General features: G+C 38.7%; 1 protein-coding gene across 1 annotated transcript in view; it reads right to left on the reverse strand.

The window, feature by feature from the left end:
* Positions 1-17954, reverse strand: part of adgrv1 (adhesion G protein-coupled receptor V1) — a 115428-nt gene that overhangs the window by 19587 nt on the left and 77887 nt on the right. Inside the window, exons 89-91 of the mRNA XM_028033867.1 lie at positions 9193-9309; positions 6340-6518; positions 1659-1816 (exon numbers count right to left, since the gene is read on the reverse strand). Coding sequence (XP_027889668.1) covers positions 1659-1816; positions 6340-6518; positions 9193-9309 — 454 coding nt within the window. The remainder of the gene's footprint in view (positions 1-1658; positions 1817-6339; positions 6519-9192; positions 9310-17954) is intronic.

The raw sequence follows: 17954 nt of genomic DNA on the forward strand, positions 1-17954 counted from the left end.
ACGGTGGTGCAATTATGGAAAACAGTTCTTGGATTCAGGTTTGACTGAGGCTTTTCTGTTGGTTTGTATGTTTTCTCTGGTTACACCCGTTTAATCCAGCAGTCCCAATAACCTGTTTGTTAAGTTCATTGGAGATCCTAATTTGTTTTTAGGTATAAATGTGCCAAATACAGTATGCTGTTCCAAGTGTGGACTGGAAACTTGTCCAGGGTTGTACTCCTGACTAACTCATTCACTGACCCTTTGTGACCCTGACCAGGAACAAGCCGGTATAAGCAATGAATAAGGGATGTCAAACACCAGTCATTGAGAATCAAAGTCCTGCAACTTTTGGATGTGTCTCATGTCCAACATACCTAAATCAAATGACTGAATTGCCTCCATATGCACTCAAACTCCTGCTAATGATCAAATTGTGTGATTTAGGTGTGTTGACACAGAGACAGATCTAAAAGTAGCTGAACTCTGGCACCTCTAGGACTGTAGAGTCCTAGAGTATGAAAACACCTGTCCAGTGGATGGATGGATGATGTTTGAACTTAGTACTGGACAGTAGATGTTCTCATTGTGTGAGTGTAGCATTCATAATACAAAATGAGAACTTTATTGTAAAGAATTTTCTGCCATCTACTCTCCTTTCATTTGGTCCCCTTGTTCCTTCAGTTTTGAGTAAAGAGCAACTAACGAGTGCTGATTGTCAGTGATAACAACCTGAATGATGAGAGACTGAAGATGTTTGACTTGGATCTTCATGAGTGGGCAAAGTGACTGACTGCACTGAGTAAATAGCTCTGATTCACACCCACTTCAACTGAGAGTTATTTCTATCCAAACAACACAACTTAATTGTGTAGAAGTTCAAGAGTGTTTGTACACATCTTGGTACATTATTATAGTAAGAGCATTTACCACTTGTAGTTAAAAAGGATTTCAAGTGGTATCCTTAGCCAAATAGATGTGATAGGTGAATATATACAAGTTGCATTGTTTCACTCACAACAACATGGTTTTTATTGTTTATTTCTGTTCATGTTCCTGAATACAAGTAGGATAAGTTAGGAAAAATAGTCATCCCAGTATGAAAATAGCCTTAAACAAACAAACAAAAAAAAACAGCCTGTCTGTGTCCTTCTTGACCTCAGTCAAATGAAGTCAGTTATTTGTGTAGTACTAAACTACCTTAATGTGAAAATCTGTTAAATATTATTTAATCTTAGGAAGTACAAATCAAATGCAGAGAAAGCTAAAACAGTTTGTTAATAGCTGGTTTTACCTATACATTCTGCCTTTTGATGACGTTAGTGACATTAGATGAAAATGAGTTTTACCCCCCTGGTTTAGAGAAAAGTATTTTCACATGTTAGAATGAAAAAGTCTGGAAAGGTCAGAGCTAAAATCAATAAAAATCTGATTGATTTTCAGAAGGTCTATAATATATTTTTTTATTGTCTAAGATAAAAAATCCCCCCCAAAATAATACTTTCACACTGTGGTTTTAGAGTGACAAAATGTGGAAAAATTCAAGGGGAATAACAGTTTTTTGCATAGATCAGTTTGCCTACATAAACAGGGGATGGATGTGTGTCTCTTCACATATTTGGAAACAAGTAAAAAAGAAAAGAAAACAAAAAAAACACTGAGATGATTACATTAGTTACCTGTGCTGTTTGTCCTTCCACGATACATGTCATCGTAGGCCCTCCACTGCTCAGTTACCTGGTAGGCGTGGATAAATATAACCAGCACTGCAACCAAGCAGATGAGAGGCACCAACACCGCTGTGCAAAGAGCTGCATAGATGTTTGGGATGAAGCACCTAGAGAAGGGATACAGAAATATGTTAGTAATTGATTTTTACACTGTGTATTTCTTTTAAAAGATAGGACACACACATTAGGTATCAAGCGTGTGTTCAGCTTGAAATCACACATCACATGGTTTTTGTAGAGCTGTTTTTTAGCTCTTGTTCTCTTTCTCACTCTGTCTATTTTTGAAACTTTTCTTCATATTTCATGAACAGGATTTTCTCAGTGAGACTTCTGAGCCTTCCTACGACTTAAAGGATTATTGTTCAACGGCAGTGAAAGCAAAACATGTCCAATATTAACTCTGCTGAGCAACAAGGCCACCCCAGTGCTGCAAGTGGATAAACAAGGTAATTTGTTCTCCTTATTTAAGACTTAGACTAAAATCACAAAAAAATCATGTATGTACTGAAAGCTGTTTAGAAAAGGGGTGATCAAAGATAAATCGAAATAATTTATTTATTATTAAGGTTTGATTCCAGCTGGTGTTTTGCCATATTCTTTCTCTGGCATGTGCTTCTTTGTCATTTTAAACATTTTCCTCTGAAAAATCCTTCATGCCCATATAAGAATTGACCAGAGCTGAAGGCTCATGTGATTTTTGTACTTTTTTCACAACAGAAACTAGTTTGGTGGGAGCAATTGAGCTGGTTCTGTAAACTAATTGGAGCTGTGCTAGCCAAAATACAACAAGGTATGCCAAATAAATTTGTGTGCCATACCCTCCCACCAATTCAGCTCTAATGGGAAATGGGTGTTAGTGCTGCTTGTTTTTATGAGGGGGGGGGGGGGGGGGGGGGGGGGGGGACAGCCAGCTGTATTCGAAGACTGTTTAGGATTCCTAAGCAGGATGAAGAAACTTTCCTCAGGGGTAGGGTTACTCAGTGCATTTTCTTTTTATATTCATCAGACAGCATGAGGTCATGAATCACTCAGCCCAATGCCCTTATGTACAGAACTCAGAGTTCAAGTTCAAAGTTGATGAAATGTACATTTATTATTGGCACCAAATGATCTGGTAACATTTTATTTGACTATAAAAGTAGTTCAAATTTGAACAAATAAGACAATAAAAGGACACAAAGAAACTTTAATGCCAAGAAGTAAGTACTGAAAAAAACTACTGGGTCTTTTGACCCAAATTCTGGGTTTATGATGAGACTAAATCTTGAGTAGTTTTCATCAAACATTGTGTTATAAATTTTGACCCAGTTTGACCCAACCTGATCAGACTTCAATTCCAAAAGAAAAAAAAATGATTGGGTTTAAAGATCACCACCATATATTGCCAAAACTATTGAAACACTTGCCTTTGCATATTTGAGAATTACACTCAATTCTTAATAAAAAGGTTTTGACACAACAATTAACACCATTTGCAGCTAAAACAGCTTCAATTCTTCTAGAATGGCTTTCTGCAAGATTTAAAACTATGTTTAAGGTCAGTTTGACCTTTCTTCACAGATAACACTGGCAAAATCAAATGCTGATACTGACTTACAATTTGCTCCAATTCATCCCAAAAGGTGTTTTTTTAGGTTTAGGTCAGGCCTTTGTGCACTAGTGCTCATTCATGGTAGAACTGAAAGGGCCAACCCCAAACTTTTCCCACATATTCATTTCTTAGACAAAAAAAGAAATGTCTAAAATATCTTGGTATACAGAAGCATCAGCGTTCCTTTCTCTGGAGCTGAGAGACCAACCACACGCCTGAAAACAGCTAGATGTCATAATATCCTCTGTCTCAAATTTCACACTTGGCCTTTTACAGTCAGGAAAGTGCAGTTTGCCTAGCAACTGTCAACCCAGGCAGTTGGATGGATTGCCAGACAGACGCATAATTTTTCATTCTAGAGAGTGCATCTCCACCACTCTACAGTTCATGATCGCTTGCTTTACACAGCTACATCTAAAGCTTTGTATTACACTGCAGTTGGTGATAAAAGTTTTGGCTACAGCTGCTTGAGCTTTTAAACACATGCAATGAGCCTTTCCATAAACTGTTTTTAAATTAATCTGAAGCTAGCAACTTTGATGGTGACCTTTGCACCCTCAGTAATTTTATGTGCCCGACCACTTCGGGCTCGGCTGCTGTCGTTCCCAATCTGTCACTTACCAGTGAACTGGAGCATTAAGTGAGGAGGAAATTTTATGACTGGGCAGATGAGTCATTCATTTTAAGACAAACAGAACATGTTTAGTCATTTGAGAATTACATTCCACTCTTAATGAAAATGTTTTGACAGATTTAACACCATTTGCAGTTAAAACAGCTTCAGTTCTTCTACAATGGCTTTCTGTGAGATGTTTATGGTAATTTTGACTTTTCTTCAAGGATAACACTTTTAAAGTCAAGTGCTGATTTTGCACAACCCTAAACCTTTCCTTCTTGACTTACAATCTGCTCTAATTCATCCCAAAAAGTGTTTTGTTTTAGGTCAGGGCTTAAGACAAATAACGCATGCTTTGTCATTGCGGTTATGGGTTGTGATTTTTTTTTCTTTTTTATATGTTTATTGGCTCTAGTGGCCTTTATATGAGAGGGGTTAGACAGAAAAGTGGATCATGAGAGAGGGGGAAGGTTATCAGGCCGGGACTTAACCCTGTGACTGCTGTGTGGAGGACTAGGCCTTAGTCTTCCACACAGCAGTCACAGGTTTGTGCATGGGTTGTTCTTTACCACTGTGCCACTGCAGCCTTAATATTAAGTATTGAAATCACTTTTATATAAGTGCTTTATGTTAAAATTCTACAGAATAATGAGGAAAACCCATAGGACAACCAGGCAGTGTTAAACAAACCCCAGCATGGATTGGTCTATACTGGATCCAGTAGCACAGGGTTATTTTAATAACTGGACAATCCTGTCATAACAAAGTTACCCAATAAATAATTTCAAACAAGTTCTGCAAATTAAATACTGTCAGTGGATTTTTGAACGTAGCTTCTTTAATTGTCTATATAACCTAAGAAAAAAAAAAAGGTATTTGCTTCTCTTTTTAAAGCTGTAGTTAATTTATGTGAAGCCCGTTGTACTTTCACCCTTCTGGGACTTAGGGAGGGTTTGGAGACAAGGATGAAGTTTCATCTCTATTTTCAACGTTTCAAAGGTCTTGTTAACATCCTACGTATTTCAATGCTGCTGTAAAAGAAACAACATGATCCACAATCAGTTTCATTCACTTCATGTGTGTCTTACTAAGACTTAACAACTCCTCTCCCTCCCAGATACAATTACTTTGAAAACACCTCTGTGACGTAGAATCTGAGCTCAAGGCTTGTTTGTACGCAGACAGGGTGAAACCGAGACAGCTGTGTTGGTGAGGAAACAAGAGGCAACCTATTTACTCTGATCAGGAGTAAAAGAGACGGGTGAATGAATGTAAAGACTCCTTCAAATAGGAGGGTATGCTCTCCAGGGGAAACTGAATACCCTCCACTGTGTCCTAAAATCCCTCATGTGTGCCCTTACTGTCTCACACCCAGCCACAGGAAACACACTCCCTCACTCGATCCCAAGGATAACAACCCCACCTAAGACCACCGGCCAGTTTAAGGATGTGATTCAAAGTTTCAGACTTCATCAGCGCTGAGCTCTACCCATCCTGCATGCTTGCTCACATATGAAGCACATGAAAAATGAAGACCGACCCATAGGTAAACAGACACACCCATCAAAGAGACTTTGTATGAGTTTTTACAAAATGATTTAATCCGTTATTTAAAACTATAAATAGACAGGAAGTGATTTCAGAAAAAAAAAATCCACCTCCAAGGTAAAGAGTCGGGTTTCTGTGTGGCGCGATGAATGCAAACACTGAGACTCATTTCCTAAATCATTCAGCTGATTGGACGAGAGGCCTCCTCATATGACGTCACTGACTCAGGTGCTTTCCTTTCACTCTGAAACAGAGTTTCCCCTCCGAGCAAATAGAAAACTGCTGTCAGCCCGCATGAGTCAGAGAAGTACTAAAAAGGACACTTGAGTATGCTCTTCAAAGACCGACATGGAGTAGGATTATTTAGATTTTTCTGTTGTTGGTTCAAAACAATATCTTAGAATCAGTCAGAAGTTTGCTTTCTTGCACAATAACAATGCAAGTCAGATTAATTTGGGATCTTTGGAAGCTTTCGAATTGTTACTTTTCCAGGATTGATTGGAAAAACAACCCTGGATTGACCCGGTTCACAGGCTGAGAAAACAGTTCAGGACAACAGATGAAAGGAATACCAAAATACAACTTCGATAAGTTTTTTTAATTCAGAAAATTTCTGGACCTTCAAGGTCAGGTTGACCGTCAGAGACTGAAGAATGAAGATGAGCTGTACTGATAAGAGTGGTCCAATATCCTGAAACCTACAGATACTGTAGCTCCAAATGACAGGTGTAAAATTCCCTGAAATTGTTTTATGATCAAAAACAAACAACTTCAACAAAAGAAGGAGCTCAAATGCATTATTAAAAGCCCGACGTTAATTTTTACACTCATTCTGAGTGGTATTCTGCATGCATTTAAATAAATGTTCAACTTACACATCTCCATGCACCAGTCCATATGCAGCATGAATGGTCCACCCAAAGCCACCGAGCAAAACAATAACCAGGACGATGATGACTAAGGCAGGAAGTCCCCAGCCTAGGAGGAAGTAGAGCAGGTAGCGCCGCTCTGTGTGCTCATCATTCATTACCAGCACTTGCCAGAAGTTCACAGCCTGAGAAAACAGATGATTTACTGGAAAGGAATACCAAAATACAAGCACAAATAATTGTGAATAAAAAAAAGTCCTAATGTAGCAAAAAAAAAAAAGAAAGAAATACAACCTTAACAGATCGGAAAATGATGATCTCACCTCGATTTTTCAAGGCTTTTTCTGTTTTTTCTGCTTGTGAATACATAGAAAGTGATAGTTTACATCACACCCAAAATAGCTGTGTTTGCTTTGTAATTTAACTGGGTTTTACTGTCTCATCCGTCTGACACGCTAAGCCTTGCACTGTTACATAATCAGACTTTCTGACCACCTGTCTTGCAAAGCAGACACAATGTCTTCTACCTGCAGGAAGACTTCAGCAGCTTTTGGTCCAGATGGACAAGAACAGAGAGCCGAGATTAATTTTACTTCAGGCTTATATAATATACAAACAGCTATAAATGACTGGTGATGATCTGTTTGCAAACACTCAGATATGACATTTGCGCACAGGGAAATGTGATGCAACAAACGACAGCAAGATCTAATCCTTAAAGTAACTGATAATGCTCTCTCCACCATGTTGTATGACCACTAACAAAACCGACGTGTCTGCAGAAACCTCTCAGAATAAACACAAGGCAGATAGAAAGGTTGTGTAACAATCTGACTGCAGTGTAATGACACAGGAGAGCGGAGTCATTCAGATCCAAGAACTTTATGTTCCTTGGCTGTGAGCAGAGTGGAGAGAGAGAGAGGGGATTACAGGTAACTTTGTGCTGAGTTGTTGCCACTGCAGAGGCTGCATCACTCATCGACTGTTGATGCAAAGGATTGTGTGGCTTGGGATGCAGATTAGCAGGCTGATTGACTGAGATCAGTTTATGTTTGCCATAAACTGAGAATATGGAGTTATCTTGCAGTTTAAATCTAAATATTCAGTGCTGGAGAATGAAACACCAGATTACCATCAGAACTGATCAGGTTTCCACTTTTAGGGGAACTTCCAAGTGTCCCCTAATCATTCTTGAAAGGTTTCCACTGAAATCCACTTAAATAATGAAGGTACCAAATTGGTTGAAGATTAAATTGCTGCCACCACCATGTATCACCATTGGGTTGGTGTGTTACATCACACATATCGTGAATGGAGACCAAAATGTTGGTCCTCATCAGACGAGGGCACCCTACGTCTTTCCTTCTTACCCCTCTTCTATAAATGTGAGGAGAGTTTGAAAAGTAGTTGAGCTGTGGATCTGTGCAGCTCCTCCAGAGTTACCATGAGTTCTTACATCAAAGGTAGTTTGAAACATTGTAAAATGTAAAAAAAAAAGAACATTATGAATACTTTTGGAAGGTACTAAATGAACTGAATGTGGCGCCTCTTGCCCACTGTTATAATCAAATATGTTCACCTGCTGATAACATATTCACAGGCATTGTGTACAAAGCTGTAAAACTAGTACCTCAGGTACTTGTTTGACTTTCAATCTGGCACGCTGAGAAATGAAAAACACATACTGTAGGCAAGCCTGCAGGGCTTCTCTCTGCAGCTGAAATACTTGTGTTGTTATGAAACATTATGAACATTTGCAGTAACCTGAGCGCCTCTCCTGACGCCTCTGCGGTCTACAAACTGCATTTGTGGACACAGATTTAATTTCTGTCATCGTGCCAAGGTGCATTCTTCTGAACTGATACTGGACATGCAGATACCCACATACACACAGTCTGCTGCTATTGATTCAAGACTTTTTCGGGGTGTAACATTTGTTGATGGTGCTGACTTATTTCAGTCACTTATCTGAAAGCAACAACCTAATAGGTGGGGGAAAATGAGCGGCGAGCGCTAACCGGGGCTGATAAAGAGGTCAATTGGCTTTTAGCATTGCATGTTAATGAAAACTAGTGTCTGCAGGGCTTTTCTTCTCAGCCAGTGTATTTGCTGACAGTACAAATATGACCCGAGATGCTTCTAGGCTGCTGAAAAAAAACTCAAAATCTAAAGTAATTGTTGCCACACTTCTCCTCATACTTGAACCAAACCCTGTCTGGGCTAAATGTTAGCTTATAAACCTTCCCACCGATCTAGATCAGCTCTGTTACCATATTAATGAGAACCATGTGTGTCTAAAAACCTGTTTGTCAGACGCAGACCATTTCATTTTGTTTTCATTTATGAAAGCTTCCAAAATCAGTCTGTGAACAAGCAGGCATAAAAAACATTAAGCAGGTTCTGCATGTCGACATTGCAATGAACCAGTATTACACTGTTGCTTTAGTCTGTTCCCTTCAGATGGTTCTGTAGTTAATCTCATAACACTCCACCAATAACACATATGTCTTAGATATGTGTAAATAACTATATTCAGTTCCAACTAAATAGAGTTATTTACCTTGTCAAAACAAGGTGAATGACTGACTATCCATCTATATATATACAGTATATGTGTGTTTCTAGCACATAAACATAAACTGAGAAAAGAAAACAATGAGCCTAATGAGTTGATTCAATGGCTACTAGTAAAACTCACTTCTGTAGAAGCATCATACCATTAAGTTACCTGGTTTTGTTTTATTGTTGTCTTTGTGTTTATTCGGCTTTACAAAGCCCTGGAGATTTAGACTCTGTTACAAAATTCTCAGCATTTCATTTATTTTGTTTAGCTTACAGGATATTGTATTTATGTTTTACCTGCATGAGCATCCAGAAAAACTGACTCAGATGGAAATAGTGGCAGAATAGCGCCACAGTAGCACAGCTGTCATCTGAAAATACTGGACCACGGAAAGCTGACACCAGAAAGCATATCTGCAGAAAAAAAACAGATAGACACATTAGCAAATCCAAACCTTTCATTCCTTAATTAAAAGAAAACCACCTAGATTTTCTTTTTTGGGAGGATTTGTGTCTTTTGGGAACAAATTTCTCATTTTGACTGAAACTCCTCACACTGTCAGAAAAATATTTCATGGTTATACTATGATGTTTGTTTTACACATTATTAAAGCATTAGCATAATTAAGAAACAAACAAACAAAAAAGAATCTGCTGAACAGAAATCCTTTTCTGCCAACTTGTTATCACACAAAACTAAAAATACATTTTTCATGTCCTCCCACATTGATGTGCATGCACGTCTTGGAAGTGGACTGCTTCCATGCTGTGTTAGAAAAACACAGAATAAACACATCACTGTATGCAAGAGAGAAATACATTAAAAAAGAAGAGTTATGGGTCAAGGTGAAACCTTGTTTACATTAGAGGCAAAATCTTTGAGGAAAACTCAGGAGGGCAGCAGGAAATGCTGCTGCTCAGCTGTCTGTCACAGAGCTTCATTCACTCATGGAGTAAATGCAGTCAGGCAGTTGTTACATAACGGACCGCCTGTTGGCTCATCGCCTGCTCAGCGGAGCAGAATGAGCATGAATGGAAGACAGCAGCAACAGGGGAGTTTAACTTCTTACTAATGTAAGACTGAGTTTTCCCCAGTTCTGTGTTTTACCTGTTTTTAGCCAAACAGTATTTAAATAACCCCATTGCCTGGTTATGCAAGAACAAACACCAAGTTTTTCTTTTAAAATGCAAATTGCTTCTGTTTTTACTGACATCTTTTTACATTTTGCGTTTTGCAAGCCATTTCTGAGAACCCTAAATGATTACCCAACTTCACCTTTCGTAAAACCTTTGCATGCACCTTCTAATTAAGTGGAAGTGTAAAGAACTGTCCCTATGTTTTTAATCCCTTAAAAAACTCCTGAGTCAGCTTCCTGTGCATGTTCCAAGCTGTGCCTGGAGGATGTGAGTGGGAGGAATAGCACAGGACGGGAACTCGTGACTGAACAGCCTGGAGTTGTGCCTAGTGGAGAGGCTGGCCAGGTATGCTATGGGAACAAACGTTGTGCAATGACAGACTATGTTTGTTGGCACAGACGGGTAATTTCGCAGAAGAAAAATTGTGACACGCAACTATTCCAAAAGAAAACCAATAAAAAAACAAAAGTAATCTCCAGCAAAACACGTTATACATAAATGATGTAACATTTTACCACATTTTGATCTGAGGATTTAGCACTGGACTTCCTTCAATAAGTACATGTGACAAAGTGTTGATTTCAGAAGGCACGACTCATTCCTACAATTTAAAAACCTTTTACTGAAATTCCACAGAGTAGCAAACTGTTGCTATGTGCTGCTGGTCAGCTGGCTGAAAAAAGGGTACAGCTTATAGGAAAAAGACTAATTTGGCCATTTGAAATTGCTTCCCTTCCTGATGCCAAACTAAAAGAAGGCCACCCGACACTTTTAAGTGATGATGTTTCAGAATAACAGAATGTTAAGAGCAGCCTGTCTGCTCAGCAGCTTGGTTACTGGAGCAGACAGCCCATGTAATTAACTGGGCTGTCATTTTGTTTTGCTATGAAGAGTAAAAGTACATAATATAACGATTTTATGTGCAAAATTTATAGTAATTTAACAGGTGTTTATTTTTTGCTTAGGTCAATTTATCTAAGTTATTTAATTAAAAATAAAAATATTAAAAGTTACATGTTGCATAAAAATGCATTAATGTCATTTATGACAGCAGTATGATGTTTATTGAGTTCTAAAGAAAAACAAGTTTATATTTCTTGACTTGTATTTTTGTCAAATTGAGAGAACAAAATAAGAAACTTTTGGGTGACAATCATGCAATGAAAAAGTGTTTTTAAACCATTGTGAAAGAAAAAAAAACATATAAAACCCATTTTTTTATGTACGCATTAACAGAAAGTCTAAGTCTTAATGTAGGTATAAAAGTGCAGAGAGACAGACTTCTTTCTTGCTTTTTAGGTTTCTGTTTCATTATTAGCATTTGAAAAGCAAAAACTGCAGGAGTAAAGCTACTTCTATTTGTACGTTAGCGGTGCAGCTCATGCACTTGTTGCCGGATTCCTGGTGAAGAGAGAAAAGATGTTCAAGGCATTGTACCTCTAATGTCACAGAGCTGGAACTGACATGGATATGTCCCTTGTTTACGTGTATTAGCTGCAGCTACTGAGTAGATCAGAGGCTCATGGTAATAATGGTTTCATCCATTGTGAAAAAAAACCCAATACATAAGTACATGCATGCTGGTGTTATAGAAATAGCAACCTCCTACTGAGGTGGAGGTAGAGGGGAAGGGTCAGGGGTCACAGGTGCAGATGTAAAACTTCTCATGTGCATGTCTGCTGCTTCTTCACTTTGTTTCACCAGGAGTCGACCTGTCTATACCCTCGGGCTGCAGACTTTCTCAAAGCACACCCTGGAAAATGGTGCTGCGTGTTTGCCTGCAAGTTCTCTGATAACAGGAAATGCTAAATATGGGCAGTACTTCAACTTCTGGTAATGTATGACTGTGATGTAAGATTGAAATCTAAGGCACGCAGCACATTTCGGAAAATATGAAACTGAAAATGTGAAACTGTGTCCTTTCCCAGCTGGGAGGTGGATGAAAATGTACTTGTGGGTTTGTAGTTGCTCTAATTGCTCTATTTTTGGATTAAACAAAATTAGAGAGCTTAGAACTTAATGAGAGTTCAAAGTTCAAAATATAATTTCATACCCTAACTATGACCTTTCTATGTCCACGCTTTTCAGATCCACTAAATAATTATGTATTACATGCTCTATTAGATCAAATCTAATCTGTGTTTGAAACGGGATGAAATGCTCAAACCACTGGACATATTGCTCTGTTATACCAAACAAACAATATTAACATGATGTCCTAAAATTTACATCAAATATTTGCCAGTAAAGATACTGATGGAAAGCAAACAAAGTTTAAGATGCAACAGAATGAGGCATTACTACAGAAAAAGAGATTTCTTTGTTCATTTTCTTCATTGCCAACACTAACAACAGTACTTTGACAAAACGCTAACTCAGGAAACTTTTTTTTTTTACTTTCCAATACCCCATAGGCGGTCTATTTACTGTGGTTGGCATATTTGTTGTGGCTACTAAATAACTTAGCCTAACTTTAGACAGAATTTATTTGGATTTTAATTCGATAATTGGGTCTGAAAGACAAATAAATGCCTTTTCTAAACCAAATGTCTTAATTGATGCAGGAGGTGGAAACAAATAAAGTCCCTGAAAACAAAACACAAAACACTTTGCATGAAATGTAATGCCAGAAGAAACAGTTCAGCAAACCTTGATCAGACACTAATAATTAAGAGGAACACTAACGCTAAACCTTTGCGAAAGAAAAAATAATGATCAGAAGTTATTTTCTGCTGCTTAGTTGCAGCTCTTCCCCCTCGTGGTGAATTGTGGGGCTGATCGATAGGCTTACGCTCATGCAAAGTGTACTAGTGTAGCTAAAAATAGCATAAACCCGATGCATTACATCACTGAGGGAGTAGGGGTCTGAACCATCTGGCTGCATATCCATCCGAGCCTTTCCAAGATACTTCCTGCTTCCTTTTCCACTGCAAAGACTTCTACCTTGCCTTCTTTATCCCACTTTTTTTTTCTGGTATCCCACCTACTCCATCTTTACATCTCATCTCCCCTCCTCCTCTTTCCCCTCATTTCTCCTTCACCTCCCCCTTCTTTCTAACAGCTACCGGTTTGATCTAGCTGGCTCCAGCATCAGCCAGCACCCTGGGTGTTTTCTTCTGTCTTTGTGAAGATTTGAGAAAGAGAAGCTAAATGTATGCTTTTCTTATTCTGGTATTCTTCGTCTAATCACTGGACATTGGTGAAACACAATCTCTCCCAACAAAATTCTAATTTTGACAATCCTTGGCAAGTATTACAAAGAGAGCCTTGCAAACAATTCAAAATTGTTCCACATTTGTTTATATTACAGCTGCAAGTCTTTGGGACTACATCCAAACGAGGTTCGTGCATCTAAAGACCGATTTATTTTTTTGTAGATTATTCTTTGCCAAACAGCCCAAACTTAGCGAATTGGATGGAGAGTATCTGCGATCAACAACTTTGAAGTCTTGCCATAGATTTAAGTCCGAACGTTGACTGCAACACTTGAATACGCTGTGATCTAAACTATTCTTTTATGCCTCACTGTTCTTCTAAAGGGTGACACTCCACCTGTCTCAAACCTTTAGGCGTCTCATCTAGGTTTTCTTCAATTGCCCTGTGTTTAACTCCACATATAGTCTCATCAACTTCGATCAGCTTCTGTGTCCCTGCTGGAAAAAAAAGCATTCCCACAACATGTTTTCCCCACCCTATTTTACCATGGGGGCAGTGTACAGTGTGAGTATTCTGTCGCAAATACAGCCAATGTAGGCCGGAAAGTTTAATTGTAGTCTCACACAACAAGAGCACCTTCTCCAAACGTGCCACGTCTGCTCAATTGTTTGGTGTATTTAGGTGAGTCAGAGTATATGGGGCAGAATATGTTTATTTACCCATGCATGTGGCGAAACAGTTGCACGCCTGGATTAATAGTTATATACCATAATCTGTGCATATGCAAGTGTTATGCAGCAGTTGTATAAGACAGAAGAACTAAAGTTCAAAGGTGTTTTGTGTTGAATCTTGCATTGAGCCACAGATGCTGAACTAGCTGTTGGCAGATAAATATCCACTCCCCTGTGGTCTGTTTTACCTCCAAACAAACACTGCACCTCCACTTGCTTATGCGAGTACAAACACAGCAGGAGTGGAACAATGTGTCTGTGGTCCAGCGTGCAACGCTGCGGGATGATGTCTAGAACCTTCACCTCGGTTCTGGGAACAACTGATATACTTCTCGAACAAATTGGAGGCTAAGAGCCGGAAGGTTCCTCTGTGATCTTGTGTGACACAGCAAAAAGAGGGTCAAAACAGATGAGAAGCTGTCAGCAAGTTCACCATGTCTTTGGTGGAAAATACTTCTATTTTAGGACATTCACAAATCTTGACGAATCCCAGTTGTTGTTTTTTTTTTTTGCAATGCATTCTATTATAGATTGCATATTTCAAAAAGTACATAGCATAGTGGGCACTCCACTGTTATTTTTGTTGTGACCCAACCATTTGTTGTAATGCATGCTTCTAGATGCCAGTGGCAACACTCACTCCTCCATATGCACACTCCAAGCGGAGCCACCCACATGAAGCACATTTAGCTGCATTCCAGAAGGCCTCCTCTTTCTCCTAGTCCAACAGTCAACGTGTAGCCTGCCTGATTTTCCATCACACCGGGACCACTGTTGAGAAGCCTCTAGAATTTCCTTCCTCAACATCTGTAGGGAAGCAAACTGAGATCTCTTTGCAACACAAACCCACGCGGACAGATTCGTGTGCATCTGCACAGCTGTAAAAACAATGTAAGCAGCTGTTCAAGGTCAACTCCTTGAACATACACACTCAGCGGGTCTGCTTTGGCCTTCCGCAGACTTCTGTGGGTAAGTGTCTGCCTCAGCTGGGGCTGGTACTGTAAGCACGACTCCTTTGTGATGCGTGGACCTTTCTCCCTTAATTCCCAATCAGGAGCAGGGATTTGTCTTCTAAAACCATTCCTATCACTTCAGCCTTTTCACATTTGTCATGAAACACTGAACTGACTTCTTACAACATGAAGTCGCATAGGTTTGATGTAGGCATATCAGAGGAAGGGAAGTTAAAAACAAATGCACGACAGACATTTAGGGTTTTCATTTGATGAAGAACTGTATACTATTTTAACTTCACTTCCCCATTATGCACTACTTTGTGTTAAACTATGACATAAAACACAGATAAAACACAGCGATGTTTGTGGACGTAATGTGACAAACAGCAAAGGGTGTGAATACTTTTACAAGGTGCTATGAAATACAACATCAATTGTATCCACTCTAAGATGCTTTTATTATGATAGTGATATGTGAGTGAAATCAGAAGTTAGAAATCCTTTGGCTTGTGGGTGACTTTTACAAAAGTCTGTTAAAGACGCAACAACTATCAACAGGCAATCTATACGGGACACATCTATTATCATCTGTCAGTAGGAGGCTTTGAAGCCAAACGGTTACTGAGCTGTGTGATTTAGATTTAATTAGTACTGGCACTGAGCAGAAATGCCATGAGCCCCATAAAAGCCTGCCTTCTTTTTCTTCAGCAGGCTTAGACTCAGTGAACAAGTCGATTGAAAGACTAAATTAACTATCAACTATTTGAGAATTTTTGTTTTACCCGCTTAAATTCATTTATTAATTTTTTTTTCTTACCAGGGAAACTTGCTGATATAAGGTCAGTTTGTCAAGGTTTACTCTCCACAGGTGCATTTATTCACACAACAAAACCCGCAGCAGTTGATTTGTGCAATTTTTTATCCATGTAGTTATTTCCAAGTCTGTGCCAAAAAGGGTTTAGTCATAAAACGAAGCAGCTCTCATGGCAATCATTGATCAGCCACTTCATTCACAGCTGCTGTAGTTGGACTTTAGTCATAGAGCTACAGTGACCCCTATAGGCTACTTTTGAAAAGAGTTTCAACTATGATTTAGATATGTGAGTAAAAGTTTGAAAGGCTGATTTAAATGACTGAGCATTTGCACATATCAATTTGCAAAAGCAGTTTGCCCAGTCATTAATCTATTTTGGCACTGATTTCTGATAACATTGAAAACAGCTGTGTGTGAATAGACTGACTTGATTGTGACGGAGCGTATATGTACAGTGTGTCCATGCTTGTTATGACTTGTCTGAATTCTGAGTTTTCCAGTGAATACACTGAGCATCACTTTAAAGCTGCAGCACGTAACTTTAATAAAACAATGTTATTTTTAAATATTTAAAAAAAAACAAACTATTACATAGTTTCCTGACAGTAAACTGTCCTGATACTTTTCAGACAGATAATTTGTAAAAAAAATAAAAAATAAAAAATAAAAAATTCTCCTCTGCCTCCTGCCTGTGGTCCTAATGCCATCTGCAGAAATACGCTTCCAGTCAAAAACAACCAATCAGACTCAGGAGGCGGGTCTTAGCACTGTCAAAGTTGCTCATGTATATAGTGCTCAAAAATTACTCTCTGCTATCCTACAGCTTCTTCCTCACAGCAGAGCCTACCATGAAGGCTCAGGTTATTTAGCATGGCCACTTATACCGGCAGATAAACAGTTTTCCAGTAACGGTAAGTTGCTTCTCCGTCCAAAGCACAGCTGCAGCGCATACACAAGCACGATTGCCAGAGCTAAGACCCTCCTCCTGTATCTGATTGGTGATTTCTAATTGGTTGAACTTCATGGAGGAAGCAGAGGAGCTCAATTTTTTTCACAGATTATCTGTCTCGATATACTGCCATAACATAGTGACAGTTCTAATAAATATGTAAAAAATATATTTTTTATAAAAGTTGCATACTGCAGCTTTAAACTCCAAATATCAAATCAAGCTCATGAACAGAAACTGTAAACAAAGAGTTTAAGGCCAGTCTAAACAAAGTAGAGTCATTACAGATACAGCTATCTTAGATTACACTGAAAGATGTTTCCTTCCTGTATTTAAGACTTCCTGATTCACTGAGGAAGTTGGCGGCTCTCGATTTTCTATTTTAGGCCATAGAGACAGCCCTCCTAAATCCACAAGTACAATTTCACTTCCTCTTTTTTTTTTTAGAAATGCGTCAGACTTGCTATCTCACTTCCATAGCTTTAAGCTTTCTATTCAGTTGCATTTAAAGAACTGCCAATTTTAACAATGAAGCAGAAAAAAACAATACCGTATTATTACAAGTGATACAAGAACTTCAAAACATTCTGCTTGGCTTCATTTGTAAAGCTGCTGCACAACCTCACGTCCAATGTGGCAACACCGGTGACCTCAACAAGTTCATGGTAAACATTTGTGAAAACCTGCAAAGTTCAGCCAACTCGGCACATGAAGCTCAGCCAAGACAAACTGGAACACCAAAAATAGAGCAGGACTTTGAGCGAGGCTCCCTGAATTCATTGACAGTATCACAGCAGTCCTGGTTCACCAGGTCTGTGACGAACTAAATGACTGCAGTCAGAAGAAAGGTCGATATTTCAATATTAATGACTGTCATTAATTAATACATTAAGCATATATTAGAAGATCCATTGGTATTTCTAATAATCTTTGTGTTTAGTGAACAAGACAATACAAGTGATCACGGTTTTATATATGGGCCCATAATCTAAACACTTGAAAGTTATTGTCTTTAACTGCATTATACAGTCTCTTGCAAACATATTCACACCCCTTGAATTCTTCACATTTTGTCGCATTACAAACAAATACTTCAGTGTGTTTTAGAGGTAATTAAATTAATAGATCAACACAAAGTATAGCTTATTGTGAAATGTTTTATCTATGTTGCTAAGATTGTATTTCTGCAGTACTCATCAGCAACTACATTCTTTTACATATAATTGATTTTATGTAATTTTTGGAACCTCAGTGCTTTGGTCAACATGGGACGGTTTAAGTGTGGATGGTTTTCAGTCCCACATCATGCAACCACC

This window comes from Xiphophorus couchianus, chromosome 12, assembly GCF_001444195.1.
Source record: "Xiphophorus couchianus chromosome 12, X_couchianus-1.0, whole genome shotgun sequence".
Lineage (NCBI taxonomy): Eukaryota > Metazoa > Chordata > Actinopteri > Cyprinodontiformes > Poeciliidae > Xiphophorus > Xiphophorus couchianus.